We start from the raw sequence: 16,750 nt of genomic DNA, 5'->3' as shown, positions 1-16,750 counted from the left end.
TTAGGCTACTTTTTAGGTGCTGCCGCAACTTTATTATGTAAATGAATAATAAATATCAATAAAATAAATAAACCACTTTGTTAATGCCAAAATCCAACCAAATCCACAACCCACAGACAGACACACAGACACAGACACAGACACAGACACACACACACACACACACACACACACACCATTTGGCTTGTTTTGCCACACAGACCTGGCAACCCTGACAGTCACCAAAGCACAGTCATAGCTTTCAATATGGAACAGGGACACATTTACGCCTTGGAGCAAGCCTCTCAAGGTAACAATTCAACGAGACAGTTAGAAACAACCACAGCAGGACAAGAAGATGTTTTGAAAGCTTCACAATGACAAAAAGAAGGAAAATAATGATTCTACAGAGAGCTGCAGCGCCCTTATATTAGAGGGAATGAAGCGAGAGTTTGTGTAGTCATGTAGTCTGAAGATGTGAAAATACGATGTAATAAATGTGTAATACACAGAGCCACAGGAAGAGGGCGACAACCTTCAGATGTTTCTCTCTCTTGTGTGACAGTATGAGTTATCATCTGACCTTTTCTCCAAAGATCCTCTGACAGATGCCATTCTTTGCCAGCTTCTCCTTCACCTGCCGGGTCAGCTCGATGGTGTCCACCTCTCTGTACATGTACAGCTCGTACTGCTCCGGAGTCAGCGGGGGCACGGTGGGTTTAAGGGCACGGGGGATGTACGCTGGATAGTATGAAAGCCTTCCAGAACCAGAACCAGAACCAGGACCGGGAGACTCCCCGCTCACCGACGTGTCCGACTCCACCTTCACCTCCACCGGCCGGCCCAGCCCCAGCTCGTCGTCGGCCGCCAAGGCCTCCTCGCTGTTGGGGAGACATTCACCGTTCTCCAGACGCGGCCAGGTTAGCCGGGGCAAGGCCGAGGGTCCGGACGAGGAAGAAGACAAGGAGGGGGAGACTGAGTTGAAGGGTCTAGAACTGCCTACGATACCGTGCACCATCGAGCCTCGCTCCTGAGACCAGTGCTGGTCAAAGTAAGTGCCCGCTTCACCGATCTCAGATTTGACTTTGCGTATGATGTTCTGGACGAAAGCGGCCGGGGAGAGGACACTCAGGGGGGTCTGGGGGCTGCTGATGGGGTTGGACATGCAGACAGTGACACAGCCTCCTTCCTCCTGTTTGATGGAGATGGGTAAAGGCAGGCCTCTGGAGCGCTCGGGGGGGCCCAGGTGCTCTACCTGAGCTCCGGAGTTGGCAGTAGAGGGCCTCCCGCAGGCCTCCATCTCCATCAGGGCATGATGCTGGGCCTCCATCTCCCTCCTGGCCTGCTCCAGGATGCTCTTTATGGTGTCGTCAGAGCTGCCGCCCGGCCCGTTACTGCTCCTGCCTGACGAGCTGTTCAGAGACAACTTGCCGTCGCCTAAACAAGAAAGAGCCACAAGACGACATTTTTAAAAAACACTTTAGAAGCAATAAAACTAAATAAAAACAGTTATCAACATTTCCATCTGTAAATCTATCAAAAGGGCTTTTAGGTGTGACTCGCTGCTCCAGCCTTACCTCCCCCCCTCTGGGACTGGATCTCCTTCTTGGCCTGCTCAAGGATATTCCTAATGGCGTCGTCTGACCCAGTTTCAGGAGTTCGGATGCGCGGAGTGATGCTCCCTGCCACAGAGGGTAACAGAGAGAGAGATAGAGAGAGAGAGAGCAGAGAGGGGGGGGGGTGAGTGGGATGGTTGATCAGAGAGCAGTTCCAAGGCTTTGCTTTTGACTGCTAGATCAATGGCTGCCTTTGAGCGCGTGCTGTCTGAGGTTGCAGTATACGGGAAGCTCAACTTTCAAAAAGCTGTGAATCTGGGGAGAAAACAAAGTTTAAAAGTAACGCTACAAACATCGCAAAAAGGAAGCCGCGCAAGAAGTCAAGGATGGAGTCCAAGTAGATTAGAAAGCTTTCAAATGTACACGGGTCCACAAATTAAGCCACCGAATCAGGATGGCATGATCACATCTTCTCCCTTAAAGTTAGTGGTTACACCGGAGCATCTCGCAGATCCCTTAAACACTCTGGTACAAACTTTTTCAAACAGCCTATAGCTCCAACCATCCTAACAAACTGAATATCTAAATCTTCTCTTTTCCAAGAGTGAGGGTTAAAGATGCCCAACTCTCTTCTGTTGATGACTGCAGTTTGAAAAATGAGTTCACAGGTATGTCACTTTCTTTAAAACTATGTTATTATTATAAACAAACAGGACACAGCAGGATCTAGAATCACATGAATCAGTGTTTGTTTCCTGTGTGGAAGGAGGTGACTTGTTAGAATATGTAGATTATAAAGAACAGAACTGTGACTACATGATGCAGATCTGCACATTGCACTTTGACACCCTGGACACTTTGCACTTTACATTATTCTAGATTTTGTATATTCAAATATTTATTTTTTTAATTTGACATTATATTTCTATATTACTGTATTTATGTGTGTTAGTAATTTGAGTGTTTATTGCATGGCCTTGCAGAACAGTCTTTATATTTCACTGCTCATCTGTATGAGCGTGTGACAAATACAAATCTTGAATGTTGAATGTGAATCCACTCACCTCTCTGGCGGACCTGGATGGTCCTCAGAGCCAAGATGTTCTGTTCATCAGAGAGGAACTGTTTCATCTTATTAAAGGGCTCTTTGCCCTTCACCGTCAGCTTCCTCCAGGGTTTGGGTCTGGCGAGAATCTCACTGACCGAGCCCTGCGAGAGGCCCAGGACGTAGTGTCCAAACACACGCTGGCCGATGTTATGCTTCAGCAGCTGCTCTTTCACCTGGAAGGCGATCTCCGCCGTGTCCAGTTGGTCCTCGTCTCCTGCGGTCGAGCTGCCGCTCTCCGACTGGTCGCTTGGCAGGCCGGCGTCCACGCTGCATGCGCCCACAGACCCCTGGGTGGCGGACATGAGGGCCACTTTGGCTGCATAGAGGGCGGTGGGGAAAGCCATGAAGCCCTCCTTTTTAAAGTGTGGAGAGAGCAGCTGCTTGTGGAGGATGTGGTCTCCTGAAAGCCTCTCCCCAGAGCACGGGGACACAGAGAAGGGACGGGGCACATCGTGGTTAGAGGAGGAGCCATCCAGAGTGGGGCCGGGGCTGGGAGAGGCACGGCCATCTGCCTGAGACGACGATGAATGGGAGCCGGGCGGCCGGCCTCTCTCCCTACCTGCATCCTCAGACTTGTCATCATCTGAGAAAAGAAAATACATTCTCACTGAGCGAGCGTATTGATCCATTGATTTGTTAGACTGATTGATTGGTTCACTCATTGATTGGTTCGATTGATTGACTGATTGATTAAATTATTGATTGATTGACCTATTGATTGATTGACTGATTGATTTATCAAATTATTGAGTAATTAAATATTCAAACCAATCATTTCTTGATGGGCTGACGTCCTATGAATGAACTGATTTGCTGTGCAATATCTAAACTCACCTTCAAGACTCAGTTTATGAAAAAGATTTAACACTTTGAGCCTGACCAATAAGCTACAAGTAATCAACTGTGCTGAGTTTTCAGAAGACCTAAAACTGAGGAGTAACTTTTATTGAACTCACCAATGCTGTGCAAAACGTGGGCCTTATCCACCAGGTATTTGTGAGACGGTAGGAAGGCTTCTTTATCCAGTAGAAGAGCCTCTGCAGCTTTAGCAGAATCCTTTGAACACAAACACACAAACACATTACGCTGTTGATTTTCAATTAAATCAATTACAGGTGCTGTAGATATCCTTATTAAGGATGACGCCTGCAGTAGCTGCTGCTGTGGTTTTCCTGCCCGACACAGAGCACATGAAGGAGAAACCAGTTTGAGTTTGAAAAGATGGCACAGGAATATAGATACCTGGGACGAGCTGCCATTGGCTGAAGCCTGCTTCATTACCTTTAGGATGCTAGGTACAGAAACAAACAACATCAGAGAGTTACCTTTTAGGATTTGAGTTGTTTTTATGTAAACTGCACATTCAGATCCAAATGTTAAATAATCACCTGAGTTCAGTTTTAATCTCTTCATAGTCCATCTGGGATTGCAGCTTTGTTTCTAATCTCTGAAGAGGAGAAAAGATGAGCAGCATGTTAACTTCATATTAATAAGACTCTGATGACTTATGAGGATCTCTGAAGACAGGGGCGTGTCCAGACTTTTTGGACTGGGGGGCCCAACAGGGGCACAGACGAGTACAGGGGTGGCCTGAAGTTTGTGAATGAAGAGCATTTATTTACCTCTTCTGTCTGCACTAATCACCTCGACTTTTAGGTACCACAAGAAAACAGAAACTTCTTCATCTTCTAAGCTTCATTCTTCAAGGACTCAAAACAAAGATGGACATCCAAAATCACAATTTAAAACAAACATCTGCACACTGAAAACTATGAGCTGCCTGCTGCAACACTGCCAACGACTGCCTGAGTCGTAGATTTAAACATTAGTCCCACATCTAGTAGGGCAAATAGCCAATCATAGTCAAGGATTTTGGGGTGGCCAATAAGATTTCAAGGGGGGCCTATGCCACCCCTGGACACCCCTCTGGACACACCCCTGTCTCAGGAGGTTTCCATCATGTTGTGTATCGTCTTCTATGACACTCACCTCAATAGCTTCAGTTTTGTAGGCAAGCTGGCGTTCCAGCTCTAGAATCTGATTGGCCGAGGTCTCTTGAACTTCCTGTAGAGTGAACTGCAGCCGCTGAATGTTTTCAAGCAGACGGAGGATTTCGCGATCTTTAGCCAGCAATGCGGCTTCCAACTGGGAGGGTAACAACTCGCCCTTCTCCTTGTTCTCCTGGGAAGAAGAGAAGGGCGCATAACAAAACACGGAGGTGTAAGAAGGGCAGAAAATGTTAAAAGCTAATGAATCACAACGTCTGAAGTGTTTATACAGTTAACTCTGAAAGAGCCACAACTCGAGATTAGTCAAGATCTATCCATCCATCTATGGAAAATGGACTTCAGCTTGTATATTTATTTTCTAGTCTTCTGACTCCTCAAAGCTCTTTTACACCTCAGGTCACACCTACACATTCACACACTGATGGTAGAGGCTGCTGAGTAAAGAGTCCATCAGTATTAACTCATCCATTCATACACATTCACACACTGATGGTAAAGGCTGCTGAGTAAAGAGTCCATCAGTATTAACTCATCCATTCATACACATTCACACACTGATGGTAGAGGCTGCTGAGTAAAGAGTCCAACAGTATTAACTCATCCATTCATACACATTCAGACAAAGCAGTGGAAGCAACTTGGGGTTAAGGGTCTTGCCCAAGGACACACCGGACATGTTGCTGCTGGAGCTGGGGACAAAACCCCTCGACCTGACTGTTGAGAGACGATCGACTCTACCACTGAGCCACAGCTTATAATAAGAGTATTGAGATATATTTGATTAGAAATAAGACAAATTCAATTGCTAAGATTTTAGTATTTGCAGTGATCCATCAGGGTCCCTGAGTGATCAGAGGAATCAATCTGTATTCAGAATTGGCTGTTTAGAAAAAGTAGATAAGATAGGTTGTCCTTTGTTTAGCAGTTAAGAAAGCTTCATGAACAATGTGTAGCTGCTCAGTGTAAGGAATGTAACACACTACAAGGTTTTGAAACAAAGTGTATAAACCTGCAAGAAACGTCTGAAAGTATGTGAGTCAAAGTAGCTAAAGAAGTAAACAAGTACATAGGACACATTATTCTCACCCTGCTAGTGCCCTCGGCTGGACGACATTTCCCCGTGTTGGGACTCTGGCCACCGGCTAACTGCTCCTTTAGCCGCTCCACTTCCCTCTGGGCCATCTCGGCTCTCTGCACACACACACACATGGTATAACAGAGTTACAGTTTTCATACGGCAGCCACATCAGTCGACTAATGAGATGATCAAGGTGAGAGCATATACATAAATCTTAATAGCAGCGCTCGCTCTGAAATATTACAGCCAAGTGGAAACCTGAGGAAGGGGCCCATGCGAGCGAGTGCAGCCTCCACTTCATTCTGCTGAGGGGGGCTGTTAAATCAGCCCGTTTTATTCCCCAAACTGTTTACCTGCTCTGTCACACCCGGCCTACTAATTAATGATTTATTTTCAGAACATTTATCCAGGAGCTGCTGCAAGAGAGCAGCGGAGTGATATAAGAAAAAGGAGCAGGAGAGAGGGGAGAAGAAAGAAGCACAAGAGAAGAGGAATCACCGGGATAGGAAGCAATCAAGGCAGTGAGATAACAAAGACCCCCGCGTTCAGAGGTCTCGCATCGGCAGCGCTCGGCAGTCTCCTGTTCTCTGCTGAGTGGAGCCGTGCCGCCATGGCGCGCCCACCGACGGGGGCTCAGATTTACACACGCTAATCACACACTCAGGGGAGGCGAGGTAGAAGTGGAAGGTGTGGGGGGGGGGGACAGGACGGAGGGTGTCTAATTAAAGTCGAGGCTTGATTACAGGAATCATTACCTTAACGAAGGAGCAGCTCATCAGAGGAGTGCAGAGGAAGACAGAACTCACCTGGTTGGCTTTCTCCAGATCTGTCATGATGGCGTTGACCTCCTCTGCCCTGCAAACAGAAAACCAGGTGAATTAGTGAGGAGACTCTCCCGCTCTCAGAATCAACCACAAACACATAGAAAACAACAGAGACCAGTTTCAGTTATGAACACGTTTACTACATCACGTAATACTATAAAAGGTTAAACATGACGGTCACTTATTTTCCTGATATATGTTATATAATTACTCAACAATAGTTATAGAATAACTCAACACAAAGAGAGTTGAGCATTAAAGATCACACATTATACAAAATCCTCTTCACCATGTTCCTCTAACTCTAATATGTGTCTCTAGTCTGTCTACAAACCCCCCAATGATGAGAAAAGTCCATCCTCTCCGTCTTTTGCCTGCTCCACTTTTCAGAAAATGTGTGCTCAAACAGGCCGTTTGGAGATTTTCCCTTCATGACATCACAAAGGGCAGTAGCCCCCCCCCCAGGTGGGTGACACTGCCACAGCTAGGTGTTTGTTCTGCCCTCTGAGTCTGCCTTCTCACTGTAAACAATAGGACATGGAGCGAGAAAGACCGAGTACACCCAAGCCCTTCCAGAGAGGGGGGCGTGGTCAGACACAGCTCATTTACATATTTAAAGGTACAGACACAGAAACAGCCTGTTCTGAGCAGGGTTGAAATAGAGGGGTTTATAGACATGATCAAATACAGGATCAGAGTGGATTTAGAACAAGAAACTTCACACACATGTTTTGATCTAACAGCTCTCCAGGACAGAGTCCTTCTTTTACATCACTGTGACTTTAGGGAGACACTGAGGAGGATTATCTACGGTGCGCCTAAAGGGACAATAGTATCAGATTAATAGTGATTTAAAAAAAAATTTATGCATTAATTTCAGACCTTAATTAATCATGATTAACTAGTTAATGCTGACTTCCCTCTATGGCAGTTTCAACACTAACTGAACTTGTAAATTGGTGATGGTCACATGTGCTTCATGGCTGACAGAAACATTTGCTCGTACACTTAGAAGTGATTTCTAATGACGTGATCTCTTCCCCTCAGTCGTAGTCATGGCCCGGCACTAAATCTGCACTGAAGGGATTCATCTTATGTACAATTGCTTATCTCTGAACTCCAACTTGCCTCCATACATCTAACAATCAGAGGAGTCTAATTTAAACACCAGCTCAGCACAATTATTCATGAGGCTTGTTTGATGTTCAACAGTTTGCTTTTACACACGAGACCTGATTTTTCAAAAGGTACGGAGCGATGAATTAACGAGGATGCTGTGATTGAGTTTAATTACCTCATAGATTTCTCACGTTTGAGGACACAGAAGTCTTTTTTTTTCACCAAAGAAAAAACACTTATGACTTTTTAAATCCTCAACCATCAAACTGACTTCAGTCCAACCTTCATTTCCTGTTATGCATGAACCCAACGACACATTTGTCTGACAGCAGGCTGCAGAGGTAGATAGAATAGATGTGATCAATAGAATCACTGAGTAATGCAAAGTGTTAAAGCACTCCCTGTTATTTATATATAAGTGAGGGGAATAAGTTACATATTGGGCTTCACTTATTGTTTACATGAATGATCATGAGTGCATGTGGTGCCGGGCTGGTTTTAGAAGGGGCCTGGTACTATCAATAAGGCCAGGATAGATGTCACCCTGCTGACAGCAAACACTAACAGGTGTCAGCTCCACGTTTAATGAACTTGTGCAGTACAGAAAATGTTTTGTATTGATTACCTTCTCGGCTACTCCAGCTGAAGCAGACAAATTGTCTTTCTTATCAACACTGAGGAAACAGTCAGGGAGAGTAATAGAGGATGTCCTGGTCAGGGAGGGAGAACTGCAGCTGGAGATCTGGGGTCAGTGGTACAACTGGAAGCCCAGAAGAACGTCACCAGGACGACCAATAACAGAGAAGGTCTGTCCTTCTTGTACTTCATGTGAAAGGTACGGCCTAAGCTGAAAATGTGTCCAGACCAACAAAATGGAAGGCAGTTGGTCTAGAAACATCAGTTCAATTGTGGCATGGATTAAGCCTGGGAGAGAAATCCATTAGCAGCGAGTGACTGTGCTCTGGAGCACAACCCAAACAAAGGAGTGTTTACTTTGAATGTCTATCGACATCCCTCATACAGGCTCAGATTCATTTCAGGCGTGCCGTGGATACATTGCGCTCAAAGACCAGGACAAGGTAGAGTGTTTTCTGAAGCAATCTTTAAATGGAGCAATTCTTCTTGAGGGCTGTCAGGGCCCAGCTGCCAGAGAAGGCAAACACAGACCTCGGTCATCGACCTGCATTAGTGGCTGAGTCACTCTCACTCGGAGTGCAATGGCATTCCTCCGCTCGACACTGGACATTAGTTCATGCAGGTAAAATAAAGAAGAGCAGCTTCAGCACTTCACTCAAAGGTACGATGAGGACTGGTGAGGAAGGCCACAAAGGCAGCTACACGACTACAGAGTGGGAGGTCTGAAATAAGTTAACTCAGAGAATAAAAAATCGGGGATGGAGTCTTACTTGTTGGCAATCTCCTGGTTGTATTTACACCGCAAGTCCAGCAGCTCTGTCTGTGCTGTGTTCAAAGCTGTGGAGAGGAGAGATATTAACATAAAGAATTATTATATATATGGCAGAGTGCAGTCCTCGTCACAGTGGTCACAGGTTAGAGTCCAGATCCTGTTGGCCCCATGTCACCCCTTATTCTCTCTCCCCATATTTCCTCTCTCTCTCTGTGTTGTTCCTTTCTAATTAAGACTGAGAAATAATCTTTGAAAAATACAGTAACTCTTTAGTTGTTGAAGGTCCAATCAGTGAGATGTGTAGAGAGTGAAATGATAAAGGTATCTTACTATCTGATCAGACATTAAGGAAACATGCTATGTTGAAGTGCTGACTTCTCTGACAACAATGCAGCAGCCAGTATGTCCTCCTTCTAACTTTAGATTCTGCTCCTGAATGCTCTGGATTTGTTTGGACCAGAGAAGGTAGGAGGTTTTAAGACACCCCCACACGGCCGTTTTGGACGCCCCTCTGTTTGTCAGATATGAGAGCAGTTATCAGGTCAACAGGTGTTGCAGTGATGGAAGCGGTCAAGAGAAGTAGTTCAGATAGAAGTGATTGTACCCGACCTAAAAAGCCTCTGCATGTTTCTAATAAGCTCCACGAGCAGAAACGTGCTCAAACTAGGATCAATATTGGAGATGCTTTTGAAAAATGGAGAGAGGTTAGAACACAGAAAGGTTTACAGACCCATGCAGAGCTGGCTGTTTTGAATTTAGACTGCAGTACCCATTTTAAACACTAGGTGTCAGAGTTATATACTGCTCCTTTAAATTAAAGAGGTAAATAAATTAAAGAGTTGGCGATGAAGAAGAAACTTACATGAATGCAGAACCTTGATCTTCTCTTCAGCCTCTGAGAGCCTGTCAGCTGAACTTACAACGGCGCTCTCCTCCTCCTCTCTGAAAGTAGAAACGCCGTCAGTCACTTCACTAAAAACACTGGCTCAAAGCTGAAACTTTGTAACGCTCGTAGAATAAAAGTTAGTACTTTCATGCGTTCCTCCTTTAAAACACAGCTGTTACATTAATTAATTCATGCATAGAAACGGTCTGCTAATCCTGGATAGAACACTGTTGCTATGTGGAACAGACCATTGCTAGGCGACGCTGCTCTGTGATCACAGACTCCGGAAGACTCACTGTAATCATATCAATCCACAGAGAGAAGTTCAGTAAAGTTAACGTCATGCCGTTCACCCTGACAGTAAGAGAGGAGGGGGTCGATAACAGCCATGAAAAGAGGTTCAAATACTTTAAGGTAAGAAAATCAACTTCTCACTTTGTGACTGAAAGATTTACACAATTATGGTCGAGATGTGTGTCATGTACGTCTGATAATTTAAATTAATTAATTAAGCAGATATTATAGTGTTGATGTTGTTACCTCCATACATCGGGGAACCCCTAAAAATATATTGTGTGTATATCATGCATTGTGTGTTTCGTTTTTTTTGTACTTTTTGTCTATTCGTGCTCTGAGGCCTTCTGATCTGAGGCGCAGAAAACATGTTGAACTGTTTCCCTACACGCTCATGAACATCAATGTAACATCCCTTCTCACAGAGTGTATACAGTTATTAAAGATATATATTTTAAAAACAAAGGAAGAAAAACAAGGATATTGGGGGGGAAAGAGTCTGAAGAATATCTCGATATTTGCTGCAGACATATGACCCTTCATGCTTTCTGTAGCTGCACGGCCGTCTGATTTCCTACACTGAAGAAGGAACATGAAGTAAACACGCAACAGAACACGGGGGCTTTCTGTAGACCGCGTCATGAAAGGAAACTGTCGACAGACTCGTTCCCCGTGTCTCACTGCATCATCAACTGAACGTTTTGGAGAAGTAACCGCTAAAAGCTAAGAAGTGGAATAATTTATAAATAATTGAATATTTGAAATGATTTTGCTATTGTTAACCATTTTGTGAAAATAAACTTATTTGAATAATTAACAGTGAATTCAATGCCTTCATTTACAGATATGGCAAGACGTCATATAAAATACTGAATCAAGAAGATCTCTGTGGAGAGTAGCGGTCTGGAAAATCTCAAACTGTAGAAAATGTGGAGCACAGGCGGGGAGGGAGGGAGGGGGGGGGGTGTTATTTGTCTTTTTCAAAACGAAGGAAATCTGAGAGCGTTTTTATTGATTCTCACCCTTGGCCATCGGCTCGGTTCTGGTAGTTCTGTTGCGGGGAGCCTGGGGAGCCCGGGGCCCTAGAAGCCGGTGTGGTGTTGGGACTCATCAGGGAGGCTGGAGAGCCAGACTCCTGGGCCTGGTCTGTCGCCCCTGAGCCTGCTGGACCGTCCTCTGAGGGTTCTGAAAACAAAGCAGGAAGTTGATATGATGATAAATCCTCCAGAAACAAAAAAAAGTTGAATTAAAAGGCAGGCATGATCTCCAACATCATCAGAGTGATCTTATAAACACAGGTAAATATAAATGTTCATTTCCTATTGTAAGATTAAAATCAGGGCGACTATATTTCACACGTCTTTGAGTATGTTGGAGCCTCGCCGACACCCGGTTCAAACAGACGAAGCACTTTCAGACAGCAGAAGCTTCATATAAAGATTCGTATTCTTCGAGAGAGCGCTTCAGTAAGTTGAGGAGTTTGTCCACACCTTTCTTTTCAAGGCACTCCAGGTGTTTCTTCCAGTGCCCACTAATCTCTCGCACCAGGGTCTCGCTGTCCGGGGCCGAACTCTGGATCTGCTGCAGCCGCCCCTCCAGGCTGTGTGAGGCCTCCAGCACAGGAGCCGGATCTGTGAGAACAGAAACAAACAAAATGTGGGTAGAAAGAAGTCTTTACGATCATGTGATATCCATATGCTGATACTTTTCAAAAAAAGGCAAAATATCTGTTTTACTGAGCGTGCTGCCGGTGCGGCACATTACAGAGAGCTCTGCATCGCAGTTTCAACAGAGGAACACTATTCCACTGAGACTTCTTCTCCAAAGAGTGACTCTGAGACTTTCCCCACTCAGACGCCTTTGAACATTTCACAGGCTGGACCCTAATGACACAAGTGCTGTTGCGACCCTTCACATGTACAGATATCATGTCTAATGAGTGTTCTGATGAATGACAAAAGAAGACCAAAAGATTGCCATAAATATATGACAAAGTCTTGGGTTCTAAGTATACACCTAGGCAAAGTGTAGAAAAAGTCTCCTCCTGAAAAGGGGGTGAAAAAAAAGCGGGATTCTTTAGCACAACAGAGGAGCTGTTTTGCAATGCATGCGCGGCAGCACGGGGCCCATGGGGCCAACTAGGAGGCTGTTTCTCAGCTAACAAGTCTCCTCTGTATCATTTGATCATTTAAATTATTATGCCAGGAATTCTCAGGAGGCAGCTCGGCACTCCACATCACAGGGCTGTTTTTAATCTTCCCCTTCCCTTTCTTCCCCTCCCGAAAAGTTCAACAGCTCAGAGAGAGAGAGCTGCTCCTGTTGTGTACCTGCCTGCCGAACACCAAAGGAGGTGACTTCTAGTGCCAAAGCACAGAGAGGGAAGCTCAGGGGAGCTCCTTGACAAGGGGGGGAGGCGAGATGTGGAGCCACGTGCGCACACACACACACACACACACACACACAGGCGCTTCAAAACTCTAAAAGAGGAGGAAAATCGCTGCTTTGCTGCACAAACTTTTTCTCCCACAGCTTTCATCCACTCATCTTAGACTTCTGTGAGGAACCCAATTGGATCCCTTCTTCAGTACCGACTGAAGTGACTTTTCATAAGAAGTTTGAGCCACAGACGTTTAAACTTTGCCAGATGCCACCGAGAGAATGCAAACTCCGACACCAGCAGGTCACAAAAATAAAACGCTCATCAGAGAGCAGAAAAACTTCTGCGCCGTGCAATTTGTTGAAATCCTGGCCGCGCATTGCAGCTCGCCATATCTGCATTTTCATCAGACAAAACATTTTTGGGGCCATTTAATTGATCAAGCTATTTTTTTTCCCCAGGACCGTTTACAGTCAAACATTGTCTGCATTCATTGTTACAGCAGCAGTGGAGATATTGCATCAGTCACACGGGACATCACTATTAGGAGCACAGCTCTTCTAAGACAAACAGGATGACTTAAAGCAGTGCTATTTCATCGACCCACTGTCACAGAAATCACTTTATCAGCCTCTTTCCCATATATCCTTTCAACTTTGAATGATCAAAGGACACAGCTTATGGTAAGGCATCTCTCACACATGGACAAGCCGGGATTACTAAACAGCAAGTAAAGTCAAATTTAAAGTGAAGGGATAGAACTTAAGTCTGTATACAAAATTAACCCCCGTCAAAGTAGAGCAGCGGGGGGGGTTCTCTCCGAGGAGCCAGGTTACCGCGGGAATGTCCACAAAGACTGCTGATAAGTTTAGAACAAGGCGGGTTAATTGACGCAGCGGACAGGAGGAAGTGAAGGTGTTCTCAGAGGCGCTCTGATTAGAAATCCACCAAGTTGAGTTGAAGAGAAGAAGTCAGAGTTCTGGTGATCGCTCACGTTCCATCAGGAGGTGTTGTGTGAATCAAGTGAGTCACATCACGCTCATGGTGAATAAACAATGTTTCTATGTCCTATCTTCAGAGGTCATGGATCAGGGGACAGACGCTTTGTTAAATCAGGAGAATGCTCAGATCCTGTTTCACAGCACACAGGTCCAGCTCACCCCCCCCCCAAGAAGAGAAGGGTGACATCGAGGGTGAGTCATCGTGAGGGTATCACTTCACCCTGAAGAAGAAGCCATCCGTCATGAAAAGGATCCTAAAGCTTCATTACAGCTGTGTGGTCATCTTCACTTCTTTTCTTTCTCTTATAATAACTTTGATCCAAAGTCTCACACCATAATAATCTGAAATGTGATCTGTTGGCCCCCTCACCTTGGATGTAATTTAAACACTTAAAAGAAGAAAAAAAGATTTCTTGCACGACACAAAATAACTTTATAAGTTAAGAAAAGTTATTTCTATGTTTTAAAATAGTTATTTAGTATTCAATTATTTCAAATAAATAAAGTTTGAAAACACGATGCGCCTCTCAAGATAAAGGAGATGGTTTACAGGATTTATCTTGTAGACTGAACTGCTTTGTTACTTTTCAAGCACAAGTGAGATATTATCTTAGTAATTCAGGATTTATTAGAATAGTCACGTGCAGTCGAGGGAAAATATGAAGAATAAAAAGAAGAAATAGAAGAAAGTAAAAATGTGGAAGTCTGTCGGGCTGCTCCGTGCAAACAGAAAACTGTTTGTTTGTAACGTGCAGAGTCTGAGTCTGTATTTGTATCCACTCGTCCATCATTAAATCATAAGATTTAAAACTGTTTTATTTCTCTGATTCCAACGGGTTTTTTTTTTTACTGTCATCGCTTCTTCTCAACATTCACTCAGTAGCTCGTCCTCGACCACCGCACCCTCTCTCTCTCAAAAGAATCAGGTGGGCGGGGAAAGTTTCCTCCTTTTGGCTACGTTTGGCTAGAGTGTGTGTGTGTGTGTGTGTGTGTGTGTGTGTGTGTGTGTGTGTGTGTGTGTGTTAAACGTTATCATTTTCTATTATCTTTTTTTTACTCAGTAATTTGAAGGAGAATTAGAAATGATCAAAAGTGCAAAATACAAACGTTTGACTGAATCGCTGACTTTGATCAAAAGTTTGAAGAAAAACTGAAAAAGTTTGAAGTTTGACTTTTTATTTTAAAATACAGACATGACCGTTCACTCCCCATGGTCTGCATGTTGTGTTCTCTGAGTTTGACAGAATAATATTATTATAAAGGAAGAAGTGTGTGATCATCTACAGCGGCGTTATGACTGCTCAGATTTTTATGCCGAGAAATCCCGTTGATGTTTGCCACCCCGCCACGGGCACACCCTTTAGAATCTATTAAATATTTTGTTAAATTTTCACCTTTGAGGAGTCGCCAACACACGACCAAAAGTTGGACACAATCCGATAAAGCTCCGATTTCGTTCAAATGTTGCCTTATTTTGAAATTCAAATTAAAAATGGTGGACTTCCTGTCCGTTTTTCAAGATGGCCGTTGTAGACTTTTTTGTTTGTCTCAACTTGATGCATGCGTCCACCAAGTTTCATGCATGTAGGTTAAATGCAGTGGCAGGGCTGATTGTAGGGGGGCGCTGTGGAGCCGGTTTAAGACGCTCCTGCTGAAAATATGATCACCTGTAAATGTCACCGCTGCTTGAATTTTGGGGAAATCTTAGTGAGGAGTCAAGCATGATCCAAGCCAATATTTTCCAAAAGAGGGTTCAAAAAGGGTCCTTGCGCCCGTTCGCTGCCCGGGTCCTAATCATAATAAACGCTGAAATTTGTGTACCCCCCCAAAGAAAGTTTTCAGACTCTGAATTGTTTTTGCACATCCTCAGCTGCATTGATATCGTGTTTCATCACTTTGGTCGAGTGGTTAATGAGGCTGCCACCCTGTAGCCTCTTCCTCGTGGTCACTGTGAAGTGGTTTCTGTGCTATTGCACATCTGAAGACGGGGGGCCGGTTTGTGGATCTGGGTGAGGTTTGACTCCAGGAGCCAGAGCCTGTCAGAGACTGGACAGCTCAGTGGACCTGCAGGTGGCACCAGGTTCAGGATGTGTGTTTAGGTGGGTGGGGGGGATGGTGCGCGCCAAGACAAGCAGGTGTGTCGGGGCGGTCCGTCTTGGCCCTGTCAGCGATACACCATCATTAGGCGGTGTGGGCGCAGCAGGGCGCACCATTATGTCTCCCTGGGCCCTGTGTAATTACGCTCTGACATAATTAACCCAGCAAGCCCATTAGCCGAGCATTGGCTGGCTGAAGAGAGGAGGGAAAAAAAACGCTATAATTATTTGTTGTGTGCATGTTAATGAGGCCAGCTGTGTTCCCATCATACAACACGAACAAATTAATTTACAAGGCTGTGCTCCAAGGTTTTTTTCTTTTCATTCAAAACAGTCTTGTTTTTTTTTTCCTGAGTGGACTTCAAGGTCCATAAACACGCTCCGCCGCCGCTGCTGCAACAAACAGTAACACTGCTGTAATATTGTTGTCAAGCACCCAAACTAGACTGAGAGAACACTTAGTCTCTACTTTCACCTTCACTGATGGAGAGAGGCATGTGGTATGTAGAATACACTGCTGCTGATATACCTCCACCTGTCAAGGATTTAGATTCCATTAGAAAGAAAAAAAACATAAACATGACTTTTGTGTTTGTAGAGCGTTTTAAAACCAACCAGCATTTGATATTCAGATAGCAAACCGAAGTCTCACTTCACCTTGATGTGGAGCAGGAATGAGAAAACACTAAAATAAAGAGATAGGTGGAATGAAAAACAAAAAAAAAATGATTGCGGGAAGCAGCTGGCTTTTGTGTGTGAACAAAACAAAAAGCTGAAAGAGAAAACTTCTTAACCTGTTCGTTTTCATAGCTGCTCCGACGTCTTTGTGTGACAGACAGAAGGACGGAGGAGAGACGACATCAATACCAACAGATTTTTAAAAAGCTCAGAACAAAGAGCGAAGATGGCACGTAAATTAAACACGAGATGCTGCAGAGAGAAGAGAAGTGCAGATGACATGCAAAACCAAAACTTTACATCAAAATGAAAAAAAAAAAACAACATTCTTATTTAT

The 16,750-nt window shown here is 44.5% G+C and overlaps 1 protein-coding gene across 3 annotated transcripts in view; it reads right to left on the bottom strand.

The window, feature by feature from the left end:
- cux2b (cut-like homeobox 2b) overlaps positions 1–16,750 on the bottom strand; it is a 96,942-nt gene that overhangs the window by 6,396 nt on the left and 73,796 nt on the right. For all 3 annotated transcript variants that reach the window (XM_065962634.1, XM_065962633.1, XM_020636404.3), the window contains exons 5-17: positions 11,752–11,892; positions 11,284–11,446; positions 9,944–10,023; positions 9,080–9,146; positions 6,537–6,585; positions 5,739–5,843; positions 4,633–4,824; positions 4,032–4,090; positions 3,886–3,934; positions 3,600–3,699; positions 2,600–3,226; positions 1,557–1,661; positions 563–1,416 (exon numbers count right to left, since the gene is read on the bottom strand). In XM_065962634.1, coding sequence (XP_065818706.1) covers positions 563–1,416; positions 1,557–1,661; positions 2,600–3,226; positions 3,600–3,699; positions 3,886–3,934; positions 4,032–4,090; positions 4,633–4,824; positions 5,739–5,843; positions 6,537–6,585; positions 9,080–9,146; positions 9,944–10,023; positions 11,284–11,446; positions 11,752–11,892 — 2,591 coding nt within the window. The remainder of the gene's footprint in view (positions 1–562; positions 1,417–1,556; positions 1,662–2,599; positions 3,227–3,599; positions 3,700–3,885; positions 3,935–4,031; positions 4,091–4,632; positions 4,825–5,738; positions 5,844–6,536; positions 6,586–9,079; positions 9,147–9,943; positions 10,024–11,283; positions 11,447–11,751; positions 11,893–16,750) is intronic.

This window comes from Labrus bergylta, chromosome 2, assembly GCF_963930695.1.
Source record: "Labrus bergylta chromosome 2, fLabBer1.1, whole genome shotgun sequence".
Classification (NCBI taxonomy): Eukaryota; Metazoa; Chordata; class Actinopteri; order Labriformes; family Labridae; genus Labrus; species Labrus bergylta.
The sequence above is the reverse complement of the archived record's forward strand: the minus strand, read 5'-3'. Positions and strand labels throughout refer to the sequence as shown.